Source organism: Tinamus guttatus, unplaced genomic scaffold (genome assembly GCF_059628265.1).
Source record: "Tinamus guttatus ecotype Peru unplaced genomic scaffold, ASM5962826v1 Tinamus_guttatus_pri_ptg000236l, whole genome shotgun sequence".
NCBI lineage: Eukaryota > Metazoa > Chordata > Aves > Tinamiformes > Tinamidae > Tinamus > Tinamus guttatus.
This window is the reverse complement of record NW_028288770.1, coordinates 275,113-298,231: the sequence shown is the minus strand read 5'-3', so window position 1 is coordinate 298,231 and position 23,119 is coordinate 275,113. Positions and strand designations below refer to the sequence as shown.

Here is a 23,119-nt window from a genome sequence, read left to right as displayed (position 1 = left end):
AAATTTATTCCTAAAGATATTCTGTACAGAAGTGGTATGTTCCAGAGTTCCTTACAAGGAAGGAACTTAAATGTAATTTAATTGCATGTTAATGTAATATCAGGCAAATATCGAATGCTAATTTTGAGAAAGTTCATATGGGTAAGAGTGACATTTGAGGTAGAAATGAGTGTATGAATGGAATAACCCAATAACTTCAAAATTGTTAGTAAGGCAGTGGAAATCTAAGAGTCAGAAACTGCGCCAATGAAAACAAGTCAAGTTTCACACTTTCGTTATTGGGGAAGGTGCAGCTGTGTTGTGAAAATGTATATGGGAGGTGGGCAGCTCTGGTTTCCTGATTGCTCCTCACTCACTCTTAATTGAGAAGAGGCACTGCAAGCACTTCATCGTGTGACCACGAAGACATGAACGCTCCATGACAGGATGCACAGCCCTTCACCCTTAGGGCGCCCGTTCAGGTGTGTCCTAAGTGAAGGACTCGTTACTGCCTCACAGTTGCTGGTTGTACAGACAGGAGGGAGATGAGCTGGTCAGGCCAGAGTCCCCACTGACATTACAGAATCACAGACTGGTTGAGGTTGGAAGGCACCTCTAGAGATCATCTAGTCCAATGCCCCTGCTCCAGCAGGGAAACCCAGAGCACGTGGCACAGGGTGGCATCCAGGCAGGTTCGGAAGATCTCCAGAGAAGGAGACTCCACAACCTCTCTGGGCAGCCAGTTCCCAAGGGCAGCCTGTTCCTGCACCAAGGGCAGTTGCTGGAGCTGCAGCCCTGGAGAAGGGCTGTAGGTTTAGGAGGCTGAAGTAGGAGCCCATCTGGGCAGGAGGGGAGTGCAGGAGGCGCAGGGTTGTGTTTGATGGTCATGGGGACCTGCTGGCACAGATCGGCTCTGCCATGGGCAGGCAAGGAGCTGAGAAGGGAGCTGTGGCCGTCCTGCATCCGGGAGAAAAAGGACTTCCCTCTTCTCTGGAAAAGCCATTCGGTGGCTTTTAACAAGAACTGATTTCTCTGCAACAAAGATGCTGGCAGTGAAGCTGCCTTATGCTGAAGACAAGCCTTCACAAATGTTCCTGAGTGCTAGAAAGTGATACATTAAGTGAGGAATGGTGCCCCTATCCTGGTCTGCTGTTCAAATAAGCATCTGGCTTGCGGGCAGGAGTGTCACCAGCTTGGCTGTCCAGGCGCTACATCACGAGGAACTGTGTGGTATGGCCGCCAGGTCACTCTTGGTGCATCAGGAAAAGAGAGTGTTGTGCAGGCTTTGTCACCAGGACATTGACATGGAGAAGCTCTACCTGTCTTCAGCATGGAAGGAAGTGGCTGCTGATACTCTATGCCATCATAGGATCTAAAAGTCAGCAGAATTTTAAGTGTAAAATATTCTTGTTTTAAAAAAATATGAAAACACGGTCCGTAAAAGAAAATCACAAAAGACTCTCTCTTTGGTTGGTCATAGTTTCCATTGCATCAGTTGCCCTGTAGTACGGAAACCTTGTGATGAGTGTAACATATATATATTGTTTTTTTAAGTGTAAGGGATGACGTGCTGTTGAGTGTGAGGTGAGTGGTATTGCTCATCTCCAGTTCACAGGGTGAGGCTGCAGGTACATTTTGGTGATGTTTTTAGTAGTCTCTCTCAAGGTTTTGCCACCAGTTTTGGACATCTTAAATAAATAAATAAAAGCATAAAAAGAGTGCCTGCGTAATAGAAGGGCTTATCCAGCTGACTGGAGGCTTATGATCCTTGAGCATGGCAGCCTCCAATTGTTTTCATAAGCTTTCAGTTAAAAGCAGCAAGAGTATATAATTGTTAGAATCTTTGGTAGTGGTGTTTTTTTTTTGTTTTTCTCTTTACTTCTCATTGTTTATGATATACTGAGAGGCCACTGATGTATCCACTTGCTTCTGGTCCATCCATATATTTTCACATAAAGTGTCTTTGGCAGTCAGTCAGAATTTTCCTCTGCAATCTAAGGTTATATATTTTTTGTGTGTATGAGTGTTAGGTTGTATAAAGTATCTAGGTTTAGCCTATGAAATTACTGTTTTTGGCAGAAGAAATGTACATAATGGACCCCTCAGAAATAATGAATAATGAATGCCTTAAGAAAAATGTGCAGCAGCTCTATTGTTGAGATCTGGAACATGAGCCCACTTTCTTGGATGTTTTTGTTATTCTTGTTTTGAATGTAAAAGGAGAGAAAACAGCATCTCCTCTCACAACTGACTTGTGCCATGCAGTTTTGATTGGCTAAATCTGCCTTGTTCTGTGAAGTTAATACAGTTTGACAAGGGCTTGATTAGGAAGCAATTGTTTCTGTTGATAGTAAACAGTTGGTCACTTGCAGCAGAGATGGGAATGCCTCCTTTGTGGTGATCCAAGGTTGCAGTAGTACCAGGAAAAGGTACTAAAACTCCTGTTTGAATTGAGGCCTTACTGTCTTGGGTGGCATTGAAACATGGGGAGGGCAGCAGTTTGTTTTCAGAAGTAGTTGTTATGTTCCAAGACTTGCAGATGAAGATATCTATATGCTTCACCCCACTCACCCCTGTAAGATCAAGCAAAATGTATCATGGAGTTCAGTCTGGTGGGGAATTAATGCTTGGTAAAACATAACATTAGCTTTTTTTTGTTATGATGCATATGCCGTGAGTCTGACTGATTACATATCTTGTCACTGTACTAAGGGGAATCCAGGTGTACCCTGCCTTTTATGTTTTGTTTTTGTGACCTGGTCACTGTTACACAAGGTGAAGGAGGTAATAATGCATGTGACAGGCCGAGAACATGGTTGGAGTGTGTGGTGTAGATGCCTTTTTCTTCAGAGAATTCTTGAACTAGATATTAAGCAATGGTTCAGAAAAGAATAAATGCGTGGCTTAATTTTTGAGGACCTGGTTCTGACAGTTTTACCCAGCTGGTTGGGGCCCAGCTTTTTCCTGGTGGTTCTGTTATCCCCAGCGGGATTACAGGTGAATGGAGAGTCCAGCTCACGGAAAAAAGCAAGTCCCAGAGTTGCTCACAGGCTTGCGAACATCACCCAGCACCTTGGACTGCCAGCTAGTCACAGATAAGTCGTCAGCTATAAGGCCTCTAAAGAGATAGGTGTGCAAGTCTAATTTCTGTTCACAGATGTCACAAAACATCTAAACTTAGTTATTCAGATCACCAGTGCCAGGGTGACTAGAATTGACGAAAACATAACAAATTAGACCAGGTCTCTAGGCTTGGACTTAGTAGAGCAGTAAAGGTAAAACAATAAATTGTAAGGGATGGAAACAATTTGTTGGTGGTGTTCTTGTCCTCCTCATCTGGATATGGTCTTGATTCAGCTAATGGATTGGATTAATTGAACCTTCTCCCACATGCATTTGCTGGAAAGACTTTAGGGGAGGTTGTGTAAAGTATATGAACTCTAGCTGAATGCCTTTTTGCAAGCTGGAAGATAATTTTCCATTTTTATGTAACTTTCTCTGGCAAGGGAAATTGGATATGGCTCCCTCTAGAGCCTGTCTGACTTGGAGTCTTCTGCCTTTTTTTTTTTTTTTTTTGGTTAACCATATTTTGATTCAGAGTACAATGTTTAGACTGCATGTGAGTGATAATCATGCTGCATCACAGCATATAATGTAGGTACCAAATCACTGGGGCAAATTGTTAAACAACTGTAAATAGTCTGCTCTGCTGCACTCAAAACTGCACTTCTTTATAAGAGCTTAATATTTTTAATTTTACCTGCGGTTCAGAGAAGTACACATGCTCACTTTTCTTTCCCTCCTCCCTCTTTTTAAATGAAGAGAAACATTCCCCTTCTGCCTTTGCCAAATCATTTAGGAGAAGAGTGTAAATTGAAGCCATTTATCTTGAAATGTACTATTGGACCAGACTGTTTATACAAGTGTAAGAAATTGTAACATAGGAATATTTGGTCTGGTCTGCAAGGAAAGGGTTTCTCTATTTTTTTTTCTTTTTTTTTTTTTTTTAATTTTTACATATGGAATATTGGTTGAAAAACCACGTGCGTAAGGAACTCCAATTTACACATCAATGTTCTAGTGCAGTTGGGACAGTGGTGTTCTTTACTAAGGAACAGGATTTTTTTTTCCCCTCACAGTGTTACTAAAACAAATCTGATACTCATTTTAGAGTCACATTGTAATCAGTTCGAGGTGGAATATTCCATGAGCGAGGTAAAGTTTTTATGCCTGGAGAGTGCTGATCATGTGAAGCCAGCCTCACTTGTTACGGACTAACACAAGGCTGTTCTTATTTGCTCTTCAGTTGGTGGACGAGTGAGCCGGGAGTTAAATTACACGCGGCAGAAGATTGGTGAGGAGGCCATGTTTAACCCGCAGCTCATGATTCAGACTCCACAGGAAGATGGTGCTAATGTACTAACAACAGAAGCACTCAAGCAGCACCTTGACTCTGCTCTTCAGGCCAGCAGAGTACATGTCTATATGTACAACAGGTAAGCAGGAGAGCAGAGGTTTGCATGGGCTTCTGTAGCAACTCAAAAATGGACTTGTGCTTCTGTGCGTGTGTTTGCCCTGAAGCGGGTAGCGCTTCAGAGCCTTTCCCCTTTGGTATGTGCTTTGATTTGAATGTGTGTGGTTACTGATTCTTGCAAGTGAGGTGAGATAGCAGTTATCAGCAGGCTTTTAACAGACTAAATGATATAAGAAGCGTTGGATGAGATTTTAAAATGTACCCTCATCATCGCTGCTACAGTGCCCCCCTTTTCCTTAGTAAAGGAACGATAACTGTGCTGCTAAAACAAACTACCTGATGGATGAGATTCCATTTTGTAGTTGAATTCACTTGCTGATGCCTGCAGGAGGCAGGTGATGGCTGGGAACACTAGCACAAGCGTAGCAATTGCTTCAGGAGTGTTCCTTGCAAATGGAAGTGTGCCCAGGGTGCACTCTGCAAGGTAGAAAGTCCACTGTGTTTCAGCACATCCAGCTGATTACCAAACAAACCAGGATGGCTCGAGCTGTCTTCTACCTGGCCTTGTCTATGGCATGGGAAGCCACAGCAGTGGTAGCAGTGATGCAGATGAACAAAGAGGGCATAAATCCCAGCCTTTCTTTTCTCCTGCATGCCTGAGTTAGGGCTAGGAAAGCCCTCTGAGCCTGAAACTGACCTCTCTGTCATGTCATTGAGTGATATCTTAAGTCACAAATGGTCTCATGTATAGCCAGTTTTCTGTCCCTTTCAGTTGGGTTGAATAGCCTGATAATCCAAAGTAGCTCTGTTATTTTTAATAGGTTTTACAGAGACTGTTTATCATATTCAACAAATATTTATAGCATGTAACTACAAAAAGAAAGGCCTTTGCCATTGTGATACGTGTTATACCTCCACTGAATAAAACTTGCCATTCTTAGTAATTTGCTACTTAGGTCTGCTTGTGTATATGACTTGCTGTTTTACATTAGGTCACATTTTAAAAATACCTTTACAGTTCTTGTGAAGTAAAAAAAAATAAAAGAAAACACGTTGTTTGTATTTATTGCAGACAGTGGAAATTGGAACACTTATGTTACAAATCAGGAGAACTCATCACAGAAGCAGGTTACATGGACCAGGTAGGAATACCAGGCACTTGGTTGTAACCATTTTATATTCTCGTGATTCAACTGGTGCTGATTGGATCATGTTCTAGTCTAACTTTGTTTTTTTTTTCTCCCATTTCTGTTTTTTACAGATTATAGAATATCTTTATCCTTGTTTAATTATCACTCCTTTGGACTGCTTCTGGGAGGGAGCAAAGCTACAGTCAGGAACTGCGTATTTGTTGTAAGTGTGCTGTTTTTATAACTTTATAGTCTGACTGGTTTTAATTGTAAAACCATGCATGTTTTTCAGTTGTATTTCCATTGTTTATTCAGATTCTGGTTTAACCAAAAAACATTTTTAAAAACTGTCACTTCAGAAAATATGCATTTTTTAAAATAGAACAAAGATATTCTGTTTATAAAAGATGGTTTGTATGCATCAGTTGAAGTCCTGTGTTGTAATTTTTATTGTTCTATTGGCATGCAAAAGAAAATGTAAGTTCTGAAATCTCCTTTTTTTTACCTTTTGAAAATAAAAACAGAAAAGTTTATTTTCATTAGCTGCAAAGCATTAATTGGCTGGAAAGTCATTTTAGTTCAATGAAAGCGTAGCTGTCTTGGGTAAAATCTGAAGTCTTCCTAAGGAATTGAAAGGAAAATATTTTGTTCATGAGATTGTTAAAGAAACGAAATATAGTATCTTTTATGAGCAGTTTCTCACGATTTAAAAGTGTGATATTATATGCACTGAATCCTGCAAAGAGTTAATTGCTAATCTGTGCAGGCGTTTTCTGTTAATTATGCTAGAGTTAGCACTTGAGTTATTGTTTCTGTCCTGGCTTGCATGTCTCTGTAAAAGCAATTTGCAATGGCCATCTCCTAACCTTCAGTGTACAGTTTTAGATGGGGAAATAAAGGGGTTTGTGTTTTCTGGTTGGGAGGTTCCGAATAATGACTTAAGCCTGGTTAAGCAGATACAGTGTGGTTTGAACCACAGAACAAGGCAGCCAAAAGCCTTTCTGGGCTGTCAACATCACAAATTCAAAAGTGGGGGTGGGAGATGTGAGAGTGATAGTGGTGACAGCCATGGTAGCAGCAAAGCTGGATGGCTGATAGTCATGCTGCCAAAGCGCTTGAAGGAGCACAGTATTGTTATGGATAAACAAAGATCAGCTATATTGATTGATTACATTTGCAAGATGATTATTAGACTAGCAAGCAGTAATCTGATACTATGTGAAAGGCTTTCCTTCCTCAGCTCCCTCTGTCCTTTCTCTCTCCCCTCCCCCCAAATTCTTTAAAGCAGCAGTTGGCTGCTTTTTTGCTGTTTAGGTGCTTGATGGTTTGTTTTACTTTGTTTGTAAATGGAAGTATTTTTAGCATGTGAATATTCCCTTTCATAGAGTAACTTGTCTGTAATTACTGAGAGTTTTTGTTGAAATTAATGGGTCTAAAAGAAAAGTATACATTCATGAATATAATTAAAACATGCATTTCATTTTATGAACAAACCAAACCTCACCAGAAAGAGTTTGTAATAGAAAACAACACAGTCATTTTGCGTGAATATGAATTAGAAATTGTTTTGGTACTTTTTTTTTTTTTTCATTGTCATTTGCCCTGATTTCCTTTGCAGAGGGAAACCTCCTTTGCAGTGGATCAACTTTGACCCCTTAGAATTCCTGGAAGAGTTAAAGAAAATAAACTACCAAGTGGATAGCTGGGAAGAAATGCTGAATAAAGCAGAGGTTGGTCATGGTTATATGGATCGACCTTGCCTGAATCCTGCTGATCCTGATTGTCCAATCACGGCTCCCAACAAAAATTCCACCAAAGTAAGTTTGCTTTTCTTTGCATAGATCTTGCTCAAGGGAGCCCGATGAGGCGGGGGGAGAGAGAAAATGGTGCTCTTTCCTTCCAAACAAAATATATTTCATATATCTCAGTGATTTCCTTATTCTACTGCTATTATGTGACATTCGCCCAGGGTCACTAACATTCCCTCAGACTCTGATGCAGTTCTTAATCCTACACCTTTAAGGTGAGGCTGCAGTTCTGTGCTGCTGGCCAGGTGTGGCAATGTGGTGACACAAGGTTCAGCTTCTCAGTGCCCCTTTCGGGGGAACATGGCCACTATGGGCTCAGTTGCCTTTGTGCACTGATGCTGTACAGCAGGGGTTCCCTCAAGTAGGGCCAGTTTTGCCAACCTTTGTGCAGAATTGGAAGCAGTGAGCGCTAACTTCATATGCTACTTTCTCAGTCACACTAGACTTTGGAGAAACTGCCCTCTGGTGAACAAGTATTGGGCTAGTTTGGCTAATCCATTTGCTGAGAACATTTCTTTTTATAGGCTTCCTAGACTATCTTTAGTATCTGTTACACCAGTACAGTAGACATTCATTTAGGATATGAATTTGTTTGAAGTTGGGCAGCTGATAAATTTCTTCTTCGTAACTTTATTCTAGCCTGTTGATGTGGCATTGGTTTTGAGTGGTGGATGCTATGGACTGTCCAGAAAATACATGCATTGGCAGGAGGAGTTAATTATAGGTGGTACAGTCAAGAACAGTTCTGGTAAACTTGTGAGGTAAGCAAACAAATGCTTAAAACTTAAAAGCTTTTCTTTGTTCAGGATTTTGAGAAGGTGTGGGGGATTCTGCAAACGCTGTTGCCTTTCAGAATCTGGGAATAATGCGTATAATGAACCGTGGTTTAGAAGAACATCCCTGATAAGAACGGAAGTTAAAAATGTGATTAGGCAGTCATATCAATCTATAAAGGTATTACTGTCTCCTGTTTTTAACCTAAGGATGACAGCGTTTCCTCAGAAATAAATTCTTTTTTGTGGCATTTTTGTATTCAGAACATATGTATAAAGCATTGAACAGTGTTGAAAGTACTGAACAACTTTGATCATGTTTTGAAATACGATCAAAGGGAAAGGGGAAAAATAACTTGGGTAATGTGCCTGCTCACCTGACTTCTCTCAGAATTCCAGTATATCCACTGAACTGAACTGTTTGCTTTGGATCAATACTGACGAAAGCCTGTTCTTTGTCACTGCAACTTGAATACCATTTTGACTGTTGAAACAAAAGCCTTTGTTTCAGTCTTCTTGAGGAAGTCATGGAACACTGGACTTTGTGGGGGGAAGCCTTTTGAAATAGAATTGTTCTGAAAATGCAAGACACATGAAAATTTTAAATATTTAGATGTATAAGCTGAATCAAAATCTGTGTTGAACTAACAATAGTATAATGTTTGTATGGTTAATAATAATATTTTTACCAGAAATTTTGGTATGAATTCTGGAGTTTTTTTTTAATTGGCACTAATTTTTGAAGCTTATTTTCCTATTAATTTTGCTCTATTCTGAAAAAGCTCACCTAAGTGCCTTCCAGCATTGTAGTCAAAGAATATACTCTTACTGAAAAACAAAATAGTTCTCTGAAATTCTGAAGTAATTGGCTAAAGTTGACTTCTGGAAGTTTTTGATGAATAAGTATCACCTTTGTGTTATTCTTTGCTGCTTGTCAAGTATTAGCAGTTTAGTCTAGTATTTTTCTCCAATAGAGACACAGGTCTTCAAATGTCAAATTGCCAAGCACTTACCTCATTTAGAGCATCTCACAGAAGTAATTAGTTCCATGTCCTCCTCGTAGTAATACGTCGGCTACTAAAGGTCTTTATAACTGGTTTGTTAGGATTACATTCTCTATTCCTAAAACCAGTCCTAGCAGAATAAATACTCTGTTCAATTTTAATGTGAAAGTGTGCCCTATAAAATTAAAAATTCATGCAAGTTTCTATTAGGCTTTCATTTGGAACTTTCTGTAATGAAAATCACTTCCTAAAAATTCATATTTTTTGCCTCTTCCCACTCCATCGTCTCTCCAGTGCCCAGGCTTTGCAAACGATGTTTCAGTTAATGACTCCGAAGCAAATGTATGAGCACTTCAAGGGGTATGAATATGTTTCACACATCAACTGGAATGAGGATAAGGCAGCAGCAATTCTGGAAGCCTGGCAGAGGATGTATGTTGAGGTAAAAGTGAAAAGAAAACCTAGATATCCTGCTCTGAAGTCTTACTATGATCTGCCTTCTGTCATGACTTTGCAGTTCTTCTTCAGGGAAGATGCTTGAACTAGAGCTGTGAGTTACTGTATGTTAGTTTTAGCTGCAGCAGGCTATTTGCAAAGGCTGATTTCTTCTCTCTTTATTGTGAAGCCAGGAAGGTTCAGCCATTCACCCATGAGAAGCCAGGAAGGTTCAGCTGCTTGCTGCCTAGAACCTTTTTTGCTTTCCTGAGATTTAAAAGGAATTGAAGAGCTAGACCAAGTTGAAAAGCTGGGGTGATTATGGTAAAGTGCCTGGAAAACATTAGCTAGCCATTGATTCCTGCTGCAGTGGCACTCCTGGTGGGAGGGCCATGTGACAGTGCCTGCTCACTGTGTCCCAAGCCCTGACCTCTGCCACGATGCCTCCGACCCCATGGAAGCTCCGGGAAGGGGGAGCAGCCCGAGGGGCGCTCCAGCCTTGGAGGAAAGCAGAGCTCTCTCAGCTCAGTCAGTGACAGTTGTGGGAGGAGGAAACCTCCTTACGTTTCAGGACTTAAATTAAAAGTTTTCAATGAGCTGTAAGCACTATGGCCTTTACTGAAGGATGCAAATTCTACATGGATAATTAGTAGCTTGTAGAGAATAACTACCAAAAATACTTACTCATGCAGAATTGATGAAATCTCTTGTGTAGGATGTGTGTCTTTACAAGAACACTTAAGGTATAAGTAGTTGATTTCAAATGTGAAAGACAATATGTGTGCTTTTTGTTTGTTTTCATTTGTATTTTGGTTACCTTTTTTTTTTTTCATAGGTTGTTCATCAAAGTGTTGCACAAAACTCTACCCAGAAGGTGCTTTCCTTTACTACAACTACCCTGGATGACATCCTAAAGTCATTTTCTGATGTCAGTGTTATCAGAGTAGCTAGTGGCTACTTGCTAATGGTAATAAAATATTTTTTGTTTATTTGTCTCTGGTAGTATAGCAAACTTAAACGACTTCTTTATTGTTACCAGCCAGTGATCCAGAACATTTTCAGAATGCTTAAAATCAGCATTTTTTAAACACTGGCTTCTGTTGTCACCTACTCTTTTGTGTAATCTCTAGTGTGTCTATTCTGTTTAGAAATGCTTGTAAGGTGTGTGTGTTCTTGAGGGGATAGAGCTCTTGGAAAACGATCCATTCTAATATTTTGCTTATGTCTCTGTTTTGTTTTTTTCCCCTTCTCTGCTTTCAGCTTGCCTACGCCTGTTTAACAATGCTGCGGTGGGACTGTGCCAAGTCTCAGGGTGCCGTGGGGCTGGCAGGAGTCTTGTTGGTTGCACTCTCAGTGGCTGCAGGATTGGGCCTGTGCTCATTGATTGGAATTTCCTTTAATGCTGCCACAACTCAGGTATCAAGGAGACACAAGTCTGCTGCTAAATTAAAAGCACTTTAGTGAATGAACACAATTTTTAAGGAAAAACAAAAGCTGCAAAGCGTATTGATTTTTCGATTTTTCACTCATGCCTTCTGTCTGGAAGATTGTGCTGTAAGAAACCAAGAGATACTGCTGCTCTCTGATGTTAAAAAGAAAGGGCAAATGTCATGCAGTTTGTTTCATTAGGTAGATTTTGAGATACTTGTTTCTCTGTGTCCCATTGTGAGTGTAGGCATCTGTTTGTGCATAAGCTGCTGCAGCTTTTGTCCTTACATCTGAATATGTCAAGATGTTTCAATTCTGCAAGTATTTTGAAAGTAATTTGAAATATGCTCTAATATTCTTTGCCTGTTGAAGCCTAGAATTGTTTTTAGTGAGGTTTTGTGTCCATACATAGTCCAGTACAGATTCTTGACCTGTGTTTCAAAGTAAGAGCTCTATTGCATCCTTCTGATTTTTATTTTACTCTTGAAGTTCAAATGTAGTGTAAGAGTTATTCTAATTAGACATCTAATCTACCTGCATGGTAAAACATGGAAATATTAAATTTCTTGGTTTTTTGTTTGTTTGTTTGTTTGTTTTCTTCCCAAGGTTTTGCCTTTTCTTGCTCTTGGAGTTGGTGTAGATGATGTTTTCCTTCTTGCACATGCATTTAGTGAAACCGGGCAGAATAAGAGAATTCCATTTGAGGTAATGAAAAAAATGGGGAGTTGGGGTGTGCGTTTTGGGAGGGAATGTTTGTTGCTTGATTTTTGTTTGTTTAATGAGATAATGAATGCAATACACACCCCTTGTAATAGTTTTCACTGTTACGGTATCTGTAGGATGACCCTTTCCTTTACAAGATGTCACCTTATTCACTTGACCTTTAAGATGCACCGTTTTTTTTTTGCAGGACAGAACAGGTGAATGTTTGAAGCGAACAGGAGCAAGTGTAGCCCTTACATCTATCAGCAATGTTACTGCTTTCTTTATGGCTGCCTTAATCCCTATTCCTGCTTTACGAGCATTTTCACTCCAAGTAAGTTTATATGCGGTTTTGTTAGCTCTTACAGACGATCTCATCATGGGAGGCTAGTGTTAACTGTTAGTGGTAGTGTTAAAGTCCGTGCTGAGTCCTTTGCATTCACTGAACCCATGTGTGATCACTGGTTGCTGTAGTTCTAGATGATAACAACTGTTTTTCCCTTTGATCGTGTTCCTCCTTTTTCCCACACATTGAAGCTCTCACATCCGGCGAATATCCTGCGTCATCCCGTTGGGTTGGGTATAAAAGCCAGGAAGTGTACAACTAAGTAGAAACAAGTCTCCAGCAAGCTTTGAATTCTTACTTCAGTCAAGAGCAATGGACTGTATTCTAGCCTATAATACCATTGCATCTCCTGAGTGGAAGTTCATTGCTTTCACTGAAGTTTGTGCAACTTGCTGCTCTTACAAACCACAAGCAAAGTGCAGTGACAGCAGTGAGAACAGACTTGTTGCGTTAATTATTACTGCAGCAGTTTGTACTGCCTTATCTGAAAGTAAGTTTGTCAAACTATTGGAGAAAACTCACCAAGAATTTTATGCTGTAAGTGCTTTGAGAGAAAATGTGAGTTTTATGGGATGAACGATGGATTATTCCCTCTCTCTGTCTTATTGTCTTCTCCTATTTGTCTGTGATAATATACCTCAGGAAGATGAAATATTAAAGGATGCTGAAGAAAACTGCTGTTAAAAGGAAAAACCCTTGGAAGAAAGCTCTGGGATGTTCTCCTCTGACACAGCTTTAACTCACAAGCAATTTATAGCAGTGTCTGACCTTGGTGCAGAGCAGGAAAACTGCACTTTTTCAGTAGTCATTTTTTTTTCTATTATAGCCTGACTCTCCAGTCATTTTTCATTCCCCTTGAGCCCTTGACCTAACCAGAGGAAGCAAGGGCTGCAATTTTTCTTAATACCTGTGGCAATTATTGCTGTTTTCAGAGATTTAAGCATGCCTGCATTAAGCTGTAAAATGGTAAAACATTCACAGTTGCAGCTAAATGACCAATAAACATTAATAACTTGTTTATGATTTTCTTCTCAAAAGGTAATTTGGTAGCAAGTAATTGAGAAAGTGAAGGGAAATAAAGGTATCATTGATTTGGTGCACAGTTGTCAGCTGAGGAGTTATCTATAGTATGTAAAACCAGAGTTTTTATCCTAAGTGCTTAGCAGTATTTAATTCTGCTGCCTTGCCAAAATGTAGGTTTCTGTTCTTGTAAGGTAAATGACAGTGAATTGTTTTATATCAGGGCAAAGACCATTTTTTAAGTCTAACCTAATTAATCTAGTCTGATACTTCTTTTAGAAAAATCTAATTCTGTGGCCTAAATTCAGACATCCCGCTTAATCCTTAAAGAGCAAAAAGGATACTGGAGTTTTCCACTAGGAATCAAAAGTCTTGGATTTCTGCTTCCTGGCTTTGGAGTGACACTGCTTTGTTGATGCTCCTTTAGCTTAGATGCATAGGAAATTTGCTAAGATGCATTCTCATAAGAAAGATGCAATAGAGAGGGGTCATTTTGTCCTGGTCACTTTGCCCAGCTGTTGAATGGGAGCTGTTTCTACTGAGATTTCAGCATAGCCTTGCATAAACATGCTGATACTATTCAGAGTAACATTGAAGTCCTTTTCAAGGCAACAGCTGATATGAAATCTGTGTAGAAATTTTGCAGTGTCGAGAAGTTAATGTTTGAATTATGCAGTCTTTTCTCTCATGCATCTATAATGTGTTTTTGCTTGCATATGGTAAATCACGGTGTATAAGAACTAAAAAAATGTGCAAAAGGGCAACTAGAGACCTGTACTGAGGATTTATTGTTGCTGGAGCTGTGTGTGTATATCAGTTAGGAACTGTGAAAATACAACCCTTACTGTTAGAAAGGATCACCTGTTACTTGCTTTGTCTAGCTTCACCAGGTGTAATCAAAATCAGGTGATATTTTTAATCATATCATTCAGAGTCAGCTAACCGTGGCCGATTTTGGTGGGTGGTCTGTATTTCTCTATGGATTTCTTTATTTACAGTCTTTTTCTTCCTTCTCCTCCTTACTCAGGCTTGTTTAAACAAGAACTCCTTGCTGTCTTTGAGCTTCCTAGCAAAATTTAGAAAGTGATGAAATACTGCAGTTTACTTTTCACGAATGCTGACTTCTTTTCATATAGATAACGAATTTTTAACACATGGGCTCAAAAAAGGATTGCTCTTGACCTTATTTTGCTCTTCATTTACTTTTCTTAAGACATTGCAAGATAACTGTCAAGGTTTCCATAACTTTCGAGGCCCAGTATCTTTAAAATAATCCAGCTGTTGAGGCAGAATAAATGGTTTCCTGACCAGCCCATTATCTGGAAGCCCAACTTTTAGACAGAAATTCGTGTTTTGCACATCACTGTTTTTTTTTTTTCCCTCAGCTTCTTTTCATTCAGGTAATGCAGTTTATTGATACTCAGGTTGTTCATTTACTTCATGAAATTCAAACAGGGAGTTTGATAGAATTAGCACAACAAAATGTTTTAGTTCTTGCTAGCTTAAAGGAAGTCAGTGATTTTTCAAGTGAGATGCTTAAAATTAATTCCTCTGTGGGGATAGGGACTGTTTTAGCTTTTTAGCTCTCAACTATTTTTTCCTTACCAGCCCCTTATTTGAGAAGGTTTACACCTTGAGATGCTGAATGCATCCTAAGTACTCAGTCAAAAGAATCACCTGCAAGGGAGTGCTCAGGATTTTGAAAGAGTAGGTGCTGAGTTTTCGGTTGCATTGCTTAAAATCTGAGGAGGTGAGTATTGAAGAAACTTCTTGAATGTTTTTGTTGTTTGCTCTGTATACAGCACTTGTTTTGAAGATAAATGCAGGAAGCACGGCAGAGTGTAAGTACCGCAGACAGAATATTCAGACCCCCTGTGGAATGTATTTTTCCCTGGAAAGAAAAGGCACAGCTTCATAAAAAAATCACCTAACTCTTCTTGCTTACACCAGGACGAGAAAAGAGTGGTATAGATTCACTAATGAATAACGGTGGAACTTTGCCCAATAAGTCTTAGTGCTATTATTTTTTCCTCACAGTGTGGATGACACATTTTTTCCTAAACCTAAAAGTGCATTGCCAGGTGGTAGTGGTGGGCTTGTGGAGAGAAAGAATGTGAGTTTTTAAGCGGGTTCATTATCTTACAGCACTGAAGCAGTTTGTCTCCCTCCTCTTAGCAAAGTCTTTTCACTTTCTGTGCTCCTGACATGAGAATTTAACAAGCAAAATTAAAGCCTCAGAGGAAGGAGGGGGTGGAAACCTGAGTGCATGCCCTGTCAGGAGGGAGCTGCAGATAGGCAGCAGCAGCGGGGTGGAAGTTTCCCTTGCAGAGCAGACCTCCTCGCCGTGGGTCACCTCTGGCAGCAGAGCACAGCCCTCTCCGTGGGTGGGCGGCCAGGAATGGCAGAGAGCAGCTCGTACGTTTGGCAGGGCCCCCGCCTGCCCGCGCCGCCGCCGGCGCACGCCACCCGTCTTCCCTCCCGCGCGGCGATAATGTTTTTAGGCCATGCTTTAATAAAAGATGCTTCTTAGAAAGCGACCAGAATTTTGTCTGGTTTGTGGCATTTTCTGGCTTTGCTCTGATGTGCTCGTTTCAGTGAACTCCTTCATTTCACACCCTTGAGTGGGCCCCATGTTTTTTCCCCTTTTAGGACTAATCTTACATCTGTTGATTTTTCAAGGGGAAAGCTGGAGGCCCTTTCCTCTCCTGTTTGGCCATTCACTTCTGAAAGGGTGAAAGCGGATGCCCTGCCTGTTTTCAAAAATCCTCAGCATGCTTTCCTTCTACTTAGCTGCTGCTCACAGATTGCCTGTGCGCTCGGAGCTCTGCTATCACAGACCTCTGTTTGTGCTTTTCCAGTCAGTGCAGTTAATACAGATTGTGGATATTACCAAAATAAAGATGTCATTTTTTTGTAAATTCCCATTTGCAGCCACCAAACTTCCATATAGTAGTGGGAGGGGTAGTGTTGGCTGATGAGTCAGTGCAGAGACTCAGCTGCTCCTTAGCAGCTTTTCCTTCTTTCCTTGCTAATCTCAATCTCAACCTACATCTCCTGTCTCAGTCACTTTCAGGTGCCTCTGGAGTTCACAGAATGACGGAATGGTTGAGGTTGGAAGGGACCTCTAGAGATCACCTAGTCCAACCCGCCTGTTCCAGCAGGGACACCCAGAGCACGTGGCACAGGGTGGCATCCAGGCGGGTTTGTAAGATCTCCGGAGAAGGAGACTCCACAACCTCTCTGGGCAGCCTGTTCCAGGGCTGGATCCAGAGTTGGATGTAAAGCAGGAACTGAGATCTCAGGAAGACATGCTGCACCTTAACATTCTTTAAGATTTTTTTTTTTTTTTTGATGAGACAACAAACTGGCATGGTTATCAGAACCAGATGTTATTTTATTTAACTGCGACAGCTGAGGAATGACATGTCATTGAAGTCTTGGGGTAAGGTGGTGTGTGAGAGAGGGAAAAGTGTGTAATACGTAGGAAGTGTGATATTAAGCTGTAGGAATTCGTTAAAATTCAAGTCTGGATAGTGAGGATTTTTTACAAGCGTTTGATTTGTACAGTCAGTACATCAGCACAAGTATAGCGCAATGGATGATCTAGTTGTTTTAAAAAGAGATTCTATGTTAATAAGTGATTTTACTAGGTGTTGCTCAGATAGTTCCCAGCATTCTTCCTCATAAATTCTTCTTCAAAAATAAATGTGAATGCAACTTTATTGCCTTCTCTGCCATGTGCTTAAGGATTAGTTCATAGGTTTAGCAGCGTTTGGGACTTGAGAACTGATAAGGCTGAAGGTATTTATAAATAAAGTGAGCAGAAGTAGAGGACTTTGGTTAGTTTTTCAGGTATGAAGGGAAGAATATGAATTCTTGGAACAGGCCTCAGCCTATTTTTTTTCCAAATCTCATCAGTCCTTAGCTGATCCTTGGTAGGAGCTTTTGGTTAGACGCACTAATTACTCATGTTTTATGGGTGATTCAACTTTCACTGATTCGGCAGCAATAAATAGAGCAGTTGTCCTAGGTCCTGCAAACACCTTGCTTGTAACAGCAGCCATTTGTTTTCCTGACAGATTCAATCCATTCTAGAGGTGATCAAAAGGAAATCACTTAATTTTAAAGTCTTGGCTCTGACCTTACATACCTTTCAGTGTGGATATTTATAAATCATGAAATGGTCATTGGATCTTTTCTCTCAAAGATTAAAGTGATGGTTAAATGCTAATTAGACTTTAAACACTAGATAAACTCTGTTTTAATGGTTATGTATGCAACTAATCATCAGGACAAAATCCCTCTTTAAAGAGGCTGGAGACAACAAAAGAGAACCACTTCTCATTATCATTAATCATTTCCAAATCCTTAAAATTATTCAATAGGTTAATACTTTTCATTTTCTCAGATAAGAGACAAAATATCAAAATTGAATTCTTTAGAGTCATATAAATAAAGTATTTTTAAAACATTAATTTTGGAAGCCTTGCTTTTTGAGTTGAGAATTTTGAGGTCTGCTGTTCTGCCTCAAAGTGTCCACTAATCTATACTTAGAGAAAAAGAAAAGAGAATCAGTTTATATCAGACACTTGATTTACGTAATCCAATTTTAGTCCTTTTCTGACTGTCTTAGTCCCAGTGGTGTTTACCTCAGATGTTATAGGTGGAAGATAGAGCTTATATGCTTTCCCCAGCCTGAATCTAGGCTACGATAGATTCCTATGGATTATATAATGCCAGGTAAAATACAAGGGTTTCAGATTTTTTTTTTGAAATTGTTAATGTCTCAGCCATTATTTCTTTTCAGTTGCTTTATTTTTGGTGAAAGAAAATCCTTACTGATTTTATCCTCCTTTTCTACTGCTCTTTGTAATCCTGCCTATCCCCAAATTTTCCATTTGTCGTGACTTGTGTTTCTTGCTACTCTGCTTTACAAATAAATGCTGTTAACGTTAATGATAGATGCTGCACCATGGTGTGTGTTTATAGCCATTCTCTGGAAATTTGCACATAGGAGGGGTTTATCATTTGAAAGGGAGAGCTATTGTTCTTCTTTAAGTAATATTTGCTTTACCAATTAAGTTAACTCTTTGTTTCAATTTAAGACTCATTTTGCTGGACTGACTTGTTGGTCAAGTTCAATTTACACAAGCAGTAGGGTTCAACAGTTAGTCCCAAAATGTTGTTCTTTTTAGCTAGCCTTTTAGTACAGCAAACGTATAGCTATTTTAGTAAATGGAGTAGTTTCATTAAAATTGAATTAAACATTTATTTCATTATTGATTTAATGATGTTCTTTAATGTTACTGTAGTGCTTAAGCTACTTCAGCTCTCTTAAATATGAGAACTTAATTCCTATTTCCAGGTTGACTTTGCTTACATCTTCTGGTACTGTGTGAGATTTTCCAGTAGGGCATGATTTCATACAAAAATGCTATTTATTCACTATCTTTTCCTTTTAAAAATCTTGGTGTTACCACACCTATATGTACAGAGGGATTAAATTAATGTGAAGCTTAATGTTAAAATAATTAACTACAGTAGGCCTACCAAATGAAACTGGAATATACCCCCCACTTCAGGAAGCTGTTCAAAGTGTCTCATAAGTCAATATAAAAAATGAGTTGCTAGATGAGGATAATGAAGGAGCTTAGTAACAACATCAATTCTCTTGTGATTGATTTCTAGGCTGCAGTTGTAGTGGTATTCAACTTTGCTATGGTTCTGCTGATTTTTCCTGCTATCCTGAGTATGGACCTTTACCGTCGGGAAGACAGGAGGTTGGATATATTCTGCTGTTTTACAAGGTAAGAATGTGTGATGGAATTGCAGTATATGAGGTACAGGATTTTTGTGCTCGCCAGCAATGCTACCACCTCTTCTTAGACATGGAAAGTCTTAATTGCAACAAGACAGCAGCAGGGTGAGTGTCTTAGTGTCATAGTTTTATTGCTAGAGACTGAAATACACTGGCTCCTGTCCCTCTTCCACAGCCTTTTCCCTTCATTCATATGCATATTCATTTTTACTGTTGGAAGACAACTTTTTGGGAAGCACCTACAACATCGGTACTCCAGATAAGTGTTTAAATTTTCTTAGAGTGTACTTCAAGGTGTCCAGTGCTGGTATTAGGTAAGCTCAGGAATCATGATCCCGTCTCTTACGGAAGCCTGTAAATAGCTTGAAATACACAGGAGTCTTAAGCATAATGAATGACTCACTATGTGTTAATTTTTGTGCTTTTTAAGCATTGAAACTTAAATACATAAAAATTACATTCACACTACAAAAAATGACCTCTCTTTAGCCCAGTTTTGTATAGGACTGTGGGGAATTCAGGATATTCAGTACCATTGCCGGACAGTACTGAAGTTTTTGTTAGATTAGTTGAGAACTGTAGTATGCAGACTGTAACCTAATACAGCTCTGTATTAGGTCAGTTCTGAGGTCTGGGTGCTAGGAGGAGCGTACTGTCATTTAGTGGAGCTACTGCTTGGAAATCAAGTCTTTTGTCTACCTTAGTTTTTGCTCTTGCCTACAGTGAAGAGGACAAGCTGCATTTCTACACACACTCTCTCACTTGAATGTCATAACCAGGGTGTAGAGAAAGCACTTTGTTATCCACTTAGCTTTCCATACCTATTTGGGAGCACACACAGTTTGATATCTTTAACTTCAAAGAAGAAAGTGTTCTCCTAAATTTGTTTTTGGGGGGTTAGAGCAGCAAATTGGTTGAAAAGGCAGGACTGCTGCTTTTTTATTTCTTACTGAACCGTAGTTTCACTGGCAGGTCTTACTGAGCTTGAATTTTTGGAGCCATGATTCCCAGAAATACTATGCCGTTGGATTTTCCCTTTATTCTCCCATCTTAAGTCACTCCATGTGTGAACTGCATTTGGGCCCCTGTGCCCATGAACAAATTTAGTTGAATGAGTTTCCTTTGTTTAGATAGGCAAGATTCTGAATTCCTCTTTTGTGTAGCATTTGTCACCTTAATGAAAAATCTCAGATGCTATCTTCTGTTGTCACTTTGTTGTTTCTTATTTACGGAAAGGGGCTTGTTTCTGATAACTTTTTAAAATGAATTGCCTATTTATTACACTTTTCAATAGGCTACAATAAAGGGAATGTTTCGAAGAAACACTTCTGCAGTTCCATGTTGCCTGTCCTTCCTGGGAATTAATCCTTGCATATGTTTATTTCATTTTTAAAATATGGAGTCAGTGTATGGCAAATGATTTCATCCTGCCTCCCAAAACAATGAGATGTTATCCAGAAGGCCCAAATATTATTTAACAGTTACTTTAATAGTTCTAAGCAGAAGAACTCGCCAGGCCATGTGTTTACATTTTAATCCTCTAAATAGTTTAATTCTGAGCATGGTCACATAGATGCAAACGCATACACCTATTGTGGATTCGGGCTGTGTGTGGTTATCCAGCTATTGACCTGATTAGTGTATGTAATCAATGCAGCGATGTGAGGTGGATGCCAGTGTCTTCAGACAAATGCTGGTTCATTCTTCCTTGGGCACAAGAAATGTGTGTGTTCTCAAGAGACCTTCACTTTGAACCATGTCTAAGAAGCATTTCCTACAGTGCAGAGGAATATCATCATCAAAACATTGCTTAATTAACATAAACCATACAGCAGTATTAGAAGCAGGCTCAGGTAGAAGCAGGTTATTCTCTCTGTATGATTAAAATAAGGACCTATGTAAATAAGAATGGATGTTTTTCTGTCCTTTTACAGTCCGTGTGCCACGAGAGTGATTCAGATTGAGCCTCAAGCATATGCAGAAAACAGCGATAACTCTTGCTACAGCCCTCCACCCCCGTACAGCAGCCACAGTTTTGCACATGAAACTCAGATCACAATGCAGTCCACAGTGCAGCTGCGCACAGAGTACGATCCTCACACACAGGTGTACTACACCACAGCAGAGCCTCGCTCAGAAATATCTGTGCAGCCGGTGACAGTAGCACAAGATAATCTCAGCTGCCAGAGCCCAGAAAGCACAAGCTCGACGAGGGATTTGCTTTCCCAGTTCTCGGACTCCAGTATGCATTGCCTTGAGCCACCCTGTACTAGATGGACACTCTCATCTTTTGCAGAAAAGCATTACGCTCCATTCCTGCTAAAACCAAAAGCTAAGGTAACCAGAGAACTATTTACTTCTTTTTTTTTTTCAGAAACAGACTTCTCCCAGTAGAGTAGAACAGTTATCCTCATGTTATAGTATTAAGTGTAAGGAATAATTAGAACATTTTTGAAGTAACTATTTATTAGATTTACAGTTAATTTCGTGATTTGAAAGTTTTATCTTGCTGTAGAGACATACTTTTCAAATGTAGGTAAATGAGGGGACTTCAGTGACTTTCAGTCTCATGAACTGTGAAACTAAAGCTAGTTTTTAGCTGAATTATCCTGTAGTTTTTCTATTCATGATCTGCTTTTACTGTAGCTCAGATTAGTTTGCGTTTGTAGCGTGTATTTTTGTGCATATAAAGAAAACTTAAAATTATTACATTGTATGATAGTTTTGAACATGGTCCTGTTTATATTTCTTTAGAAATATAAAACTAAAGGCATTTCCATTTTCTGCTGCAGATTGTGGTTATTTTTCTTTTTCTGAGTTTACTTGGACTCAGCCTTTATGGAACTACCCGGGTGAGAGATGGACTGGATCTCACAGACATTGTACCAAGGGAAACCCGGGAATATGACTTCATTGCCGCGCAGTTCAAGTACTTCTCTTTCTACAATATGTATATAGTGACACAGAAAGCCGACTATCCCAATGTCCAGCACTTACTTTATGAACTTCACAAAAGTTTCAGCAACGTGACATACGTTTTGCTGGAAGAGGATAAGCAGCTTCCAAAAATGTGGTTGCACTACTTTCGAGACTGGCTGCAAGGTAAGAGAGTCGCGTGAGCTTTTCTGGTAGTAATTCCAGAGTAATAAGCACTTGTCCTCTGCAGTAATGCTGTCCTCTCCATTCACATGAATAAAGGCTGCCTTGCAGCAGGGAGAACGTGTAGCCCCGTCTCTGACATCAACTCGCTGTTCTCCCAGCAGTGTGCTTGAATTTTTTGTGGCTAAGTTTACTCTCCAATAAAACAGTTTTGAAACTTTAAAAGATTATAGTTGTGAGAGGCTATCTCATGTCGTTAATTTCTATGCAGCTAATGAGGAGTTCTGCTTTATAATTACTGCCCAAATATGGGCCAATGTCTAAGGAAAAGAGAAGTTTGCCGAGTGCTTTGAGAACAGTAAATGAGAAGCCCCAGCCCAGCAATGTATTTTGGCACTGGCTTAATTTTCAGCACATGAGTGATCCTGTTGGCTCTAGCTGGGACTGCTGGCACGAAGAATATTCAGTGTGTCTTAGGCTTTTTATTGGCCCAGGATCTTACAACACATTCTAGTTTTCCTATCAGGTATCCCCACACTTTCTGTGGTACTGTTTTATTTGTGCTGAAATACAACTGGATGTGGGGAGGGGATGTTAGGGGTAGCCTGATAATAAAGTGGGCTTACTCAAGTCATGCTATAAACACTATTCAATTTGAGGCAAATAATTGTTTTGTATTTAGAAGAAATAACAGTGTTTCACCTCAGGAAATTTAGCAGTTCTCTGTTGTGAAACACTTTCTGCCTAGAAATACTTCTGTCCTACCTCTGCCTTTCCGTTGGAAGAATCTCTAGGAGGCTTTTGCCAACAGAAAAATAAACTGTGCTGACCTACTGAGACTGTAAATTTTAACCATAACTGTTTACAGACAGCTAATGCAGCTAATGTTTCTTAGAAAACATGTACATAACTGTCAGTATGTGGGATATTTTCTTCTTCTGAAAATATTTGGGCAGTATTAGGAAATCTGAGGCTACCAGGTGACATGCATAATAAACAAAATTATCGAGTTTCCTGTGTATTTAATATACTGATAAATCAAGCAGAGAAGGATTTCAGTTATTAGGTTTTTATGGTTTTCAAATACATTGGACACATTCACT

The 23,119-nt window shown here is 39.7% G+C and overlaps 1 protein-coding gene across 1 annotated transcript in view; it reads left to right on the top strand.

Annotated features, from left to right (window-relative positions):
• The window catches only part of PTCH1 (patched 1), a 61,488-nt gene that overhangs the window by 17,165 nt on the left and 21,204 nt on the right, over positions 1-23,119 (top strand). Inside the window, exons 3-15 of the mRNA XM_088525671.1 lie at positions 4,286-4,475; positions 5,526-5,595; positions 5,715-5,806; positions 7,202-7,400; positions 8,031-8,152; positions 9,463-9,610; positions 10,439-10,570; positions 10,864-11,019; positions 11,638-11,736; positions 11,942-12,067; positions 18,788-18,906; positions 20,852-21,254; positions 21,710-22,019. Coding sequence (XP_088381797.1) covers positions 4,345-4,475; positions 5,526-5,595; positions 5,715-5,806; positions 7,202-7,400; positions 8,031-8,152; positions 9,463-9,610; positions 10,439-10,570; positions 10,864-11,019; positions 11,638-11,736; positions 11,942-12,067; positions 18,788-18,906; positions 20,852-21,254; positions 21,710-22,019 — 2,107 coding nt within the window. The 5' untranslated portion in view covers positions 4,286-4,344. The remainder of the gene's footprint in view (positions 1-4,285; positions 4,476-5,525; positions 5,596-5,714; positions 5,807-7,201; positions 7,401-8,030; positions 8,153-9,462; positions 9,611-10,438; positions 10,571-10,863; positions 11,020-11,637; positions 11,737-11,941; positions 12,068-18,787; positions 18,907-20,851; positions 21,255-21,709; positions 22,020-23,119) is intronic.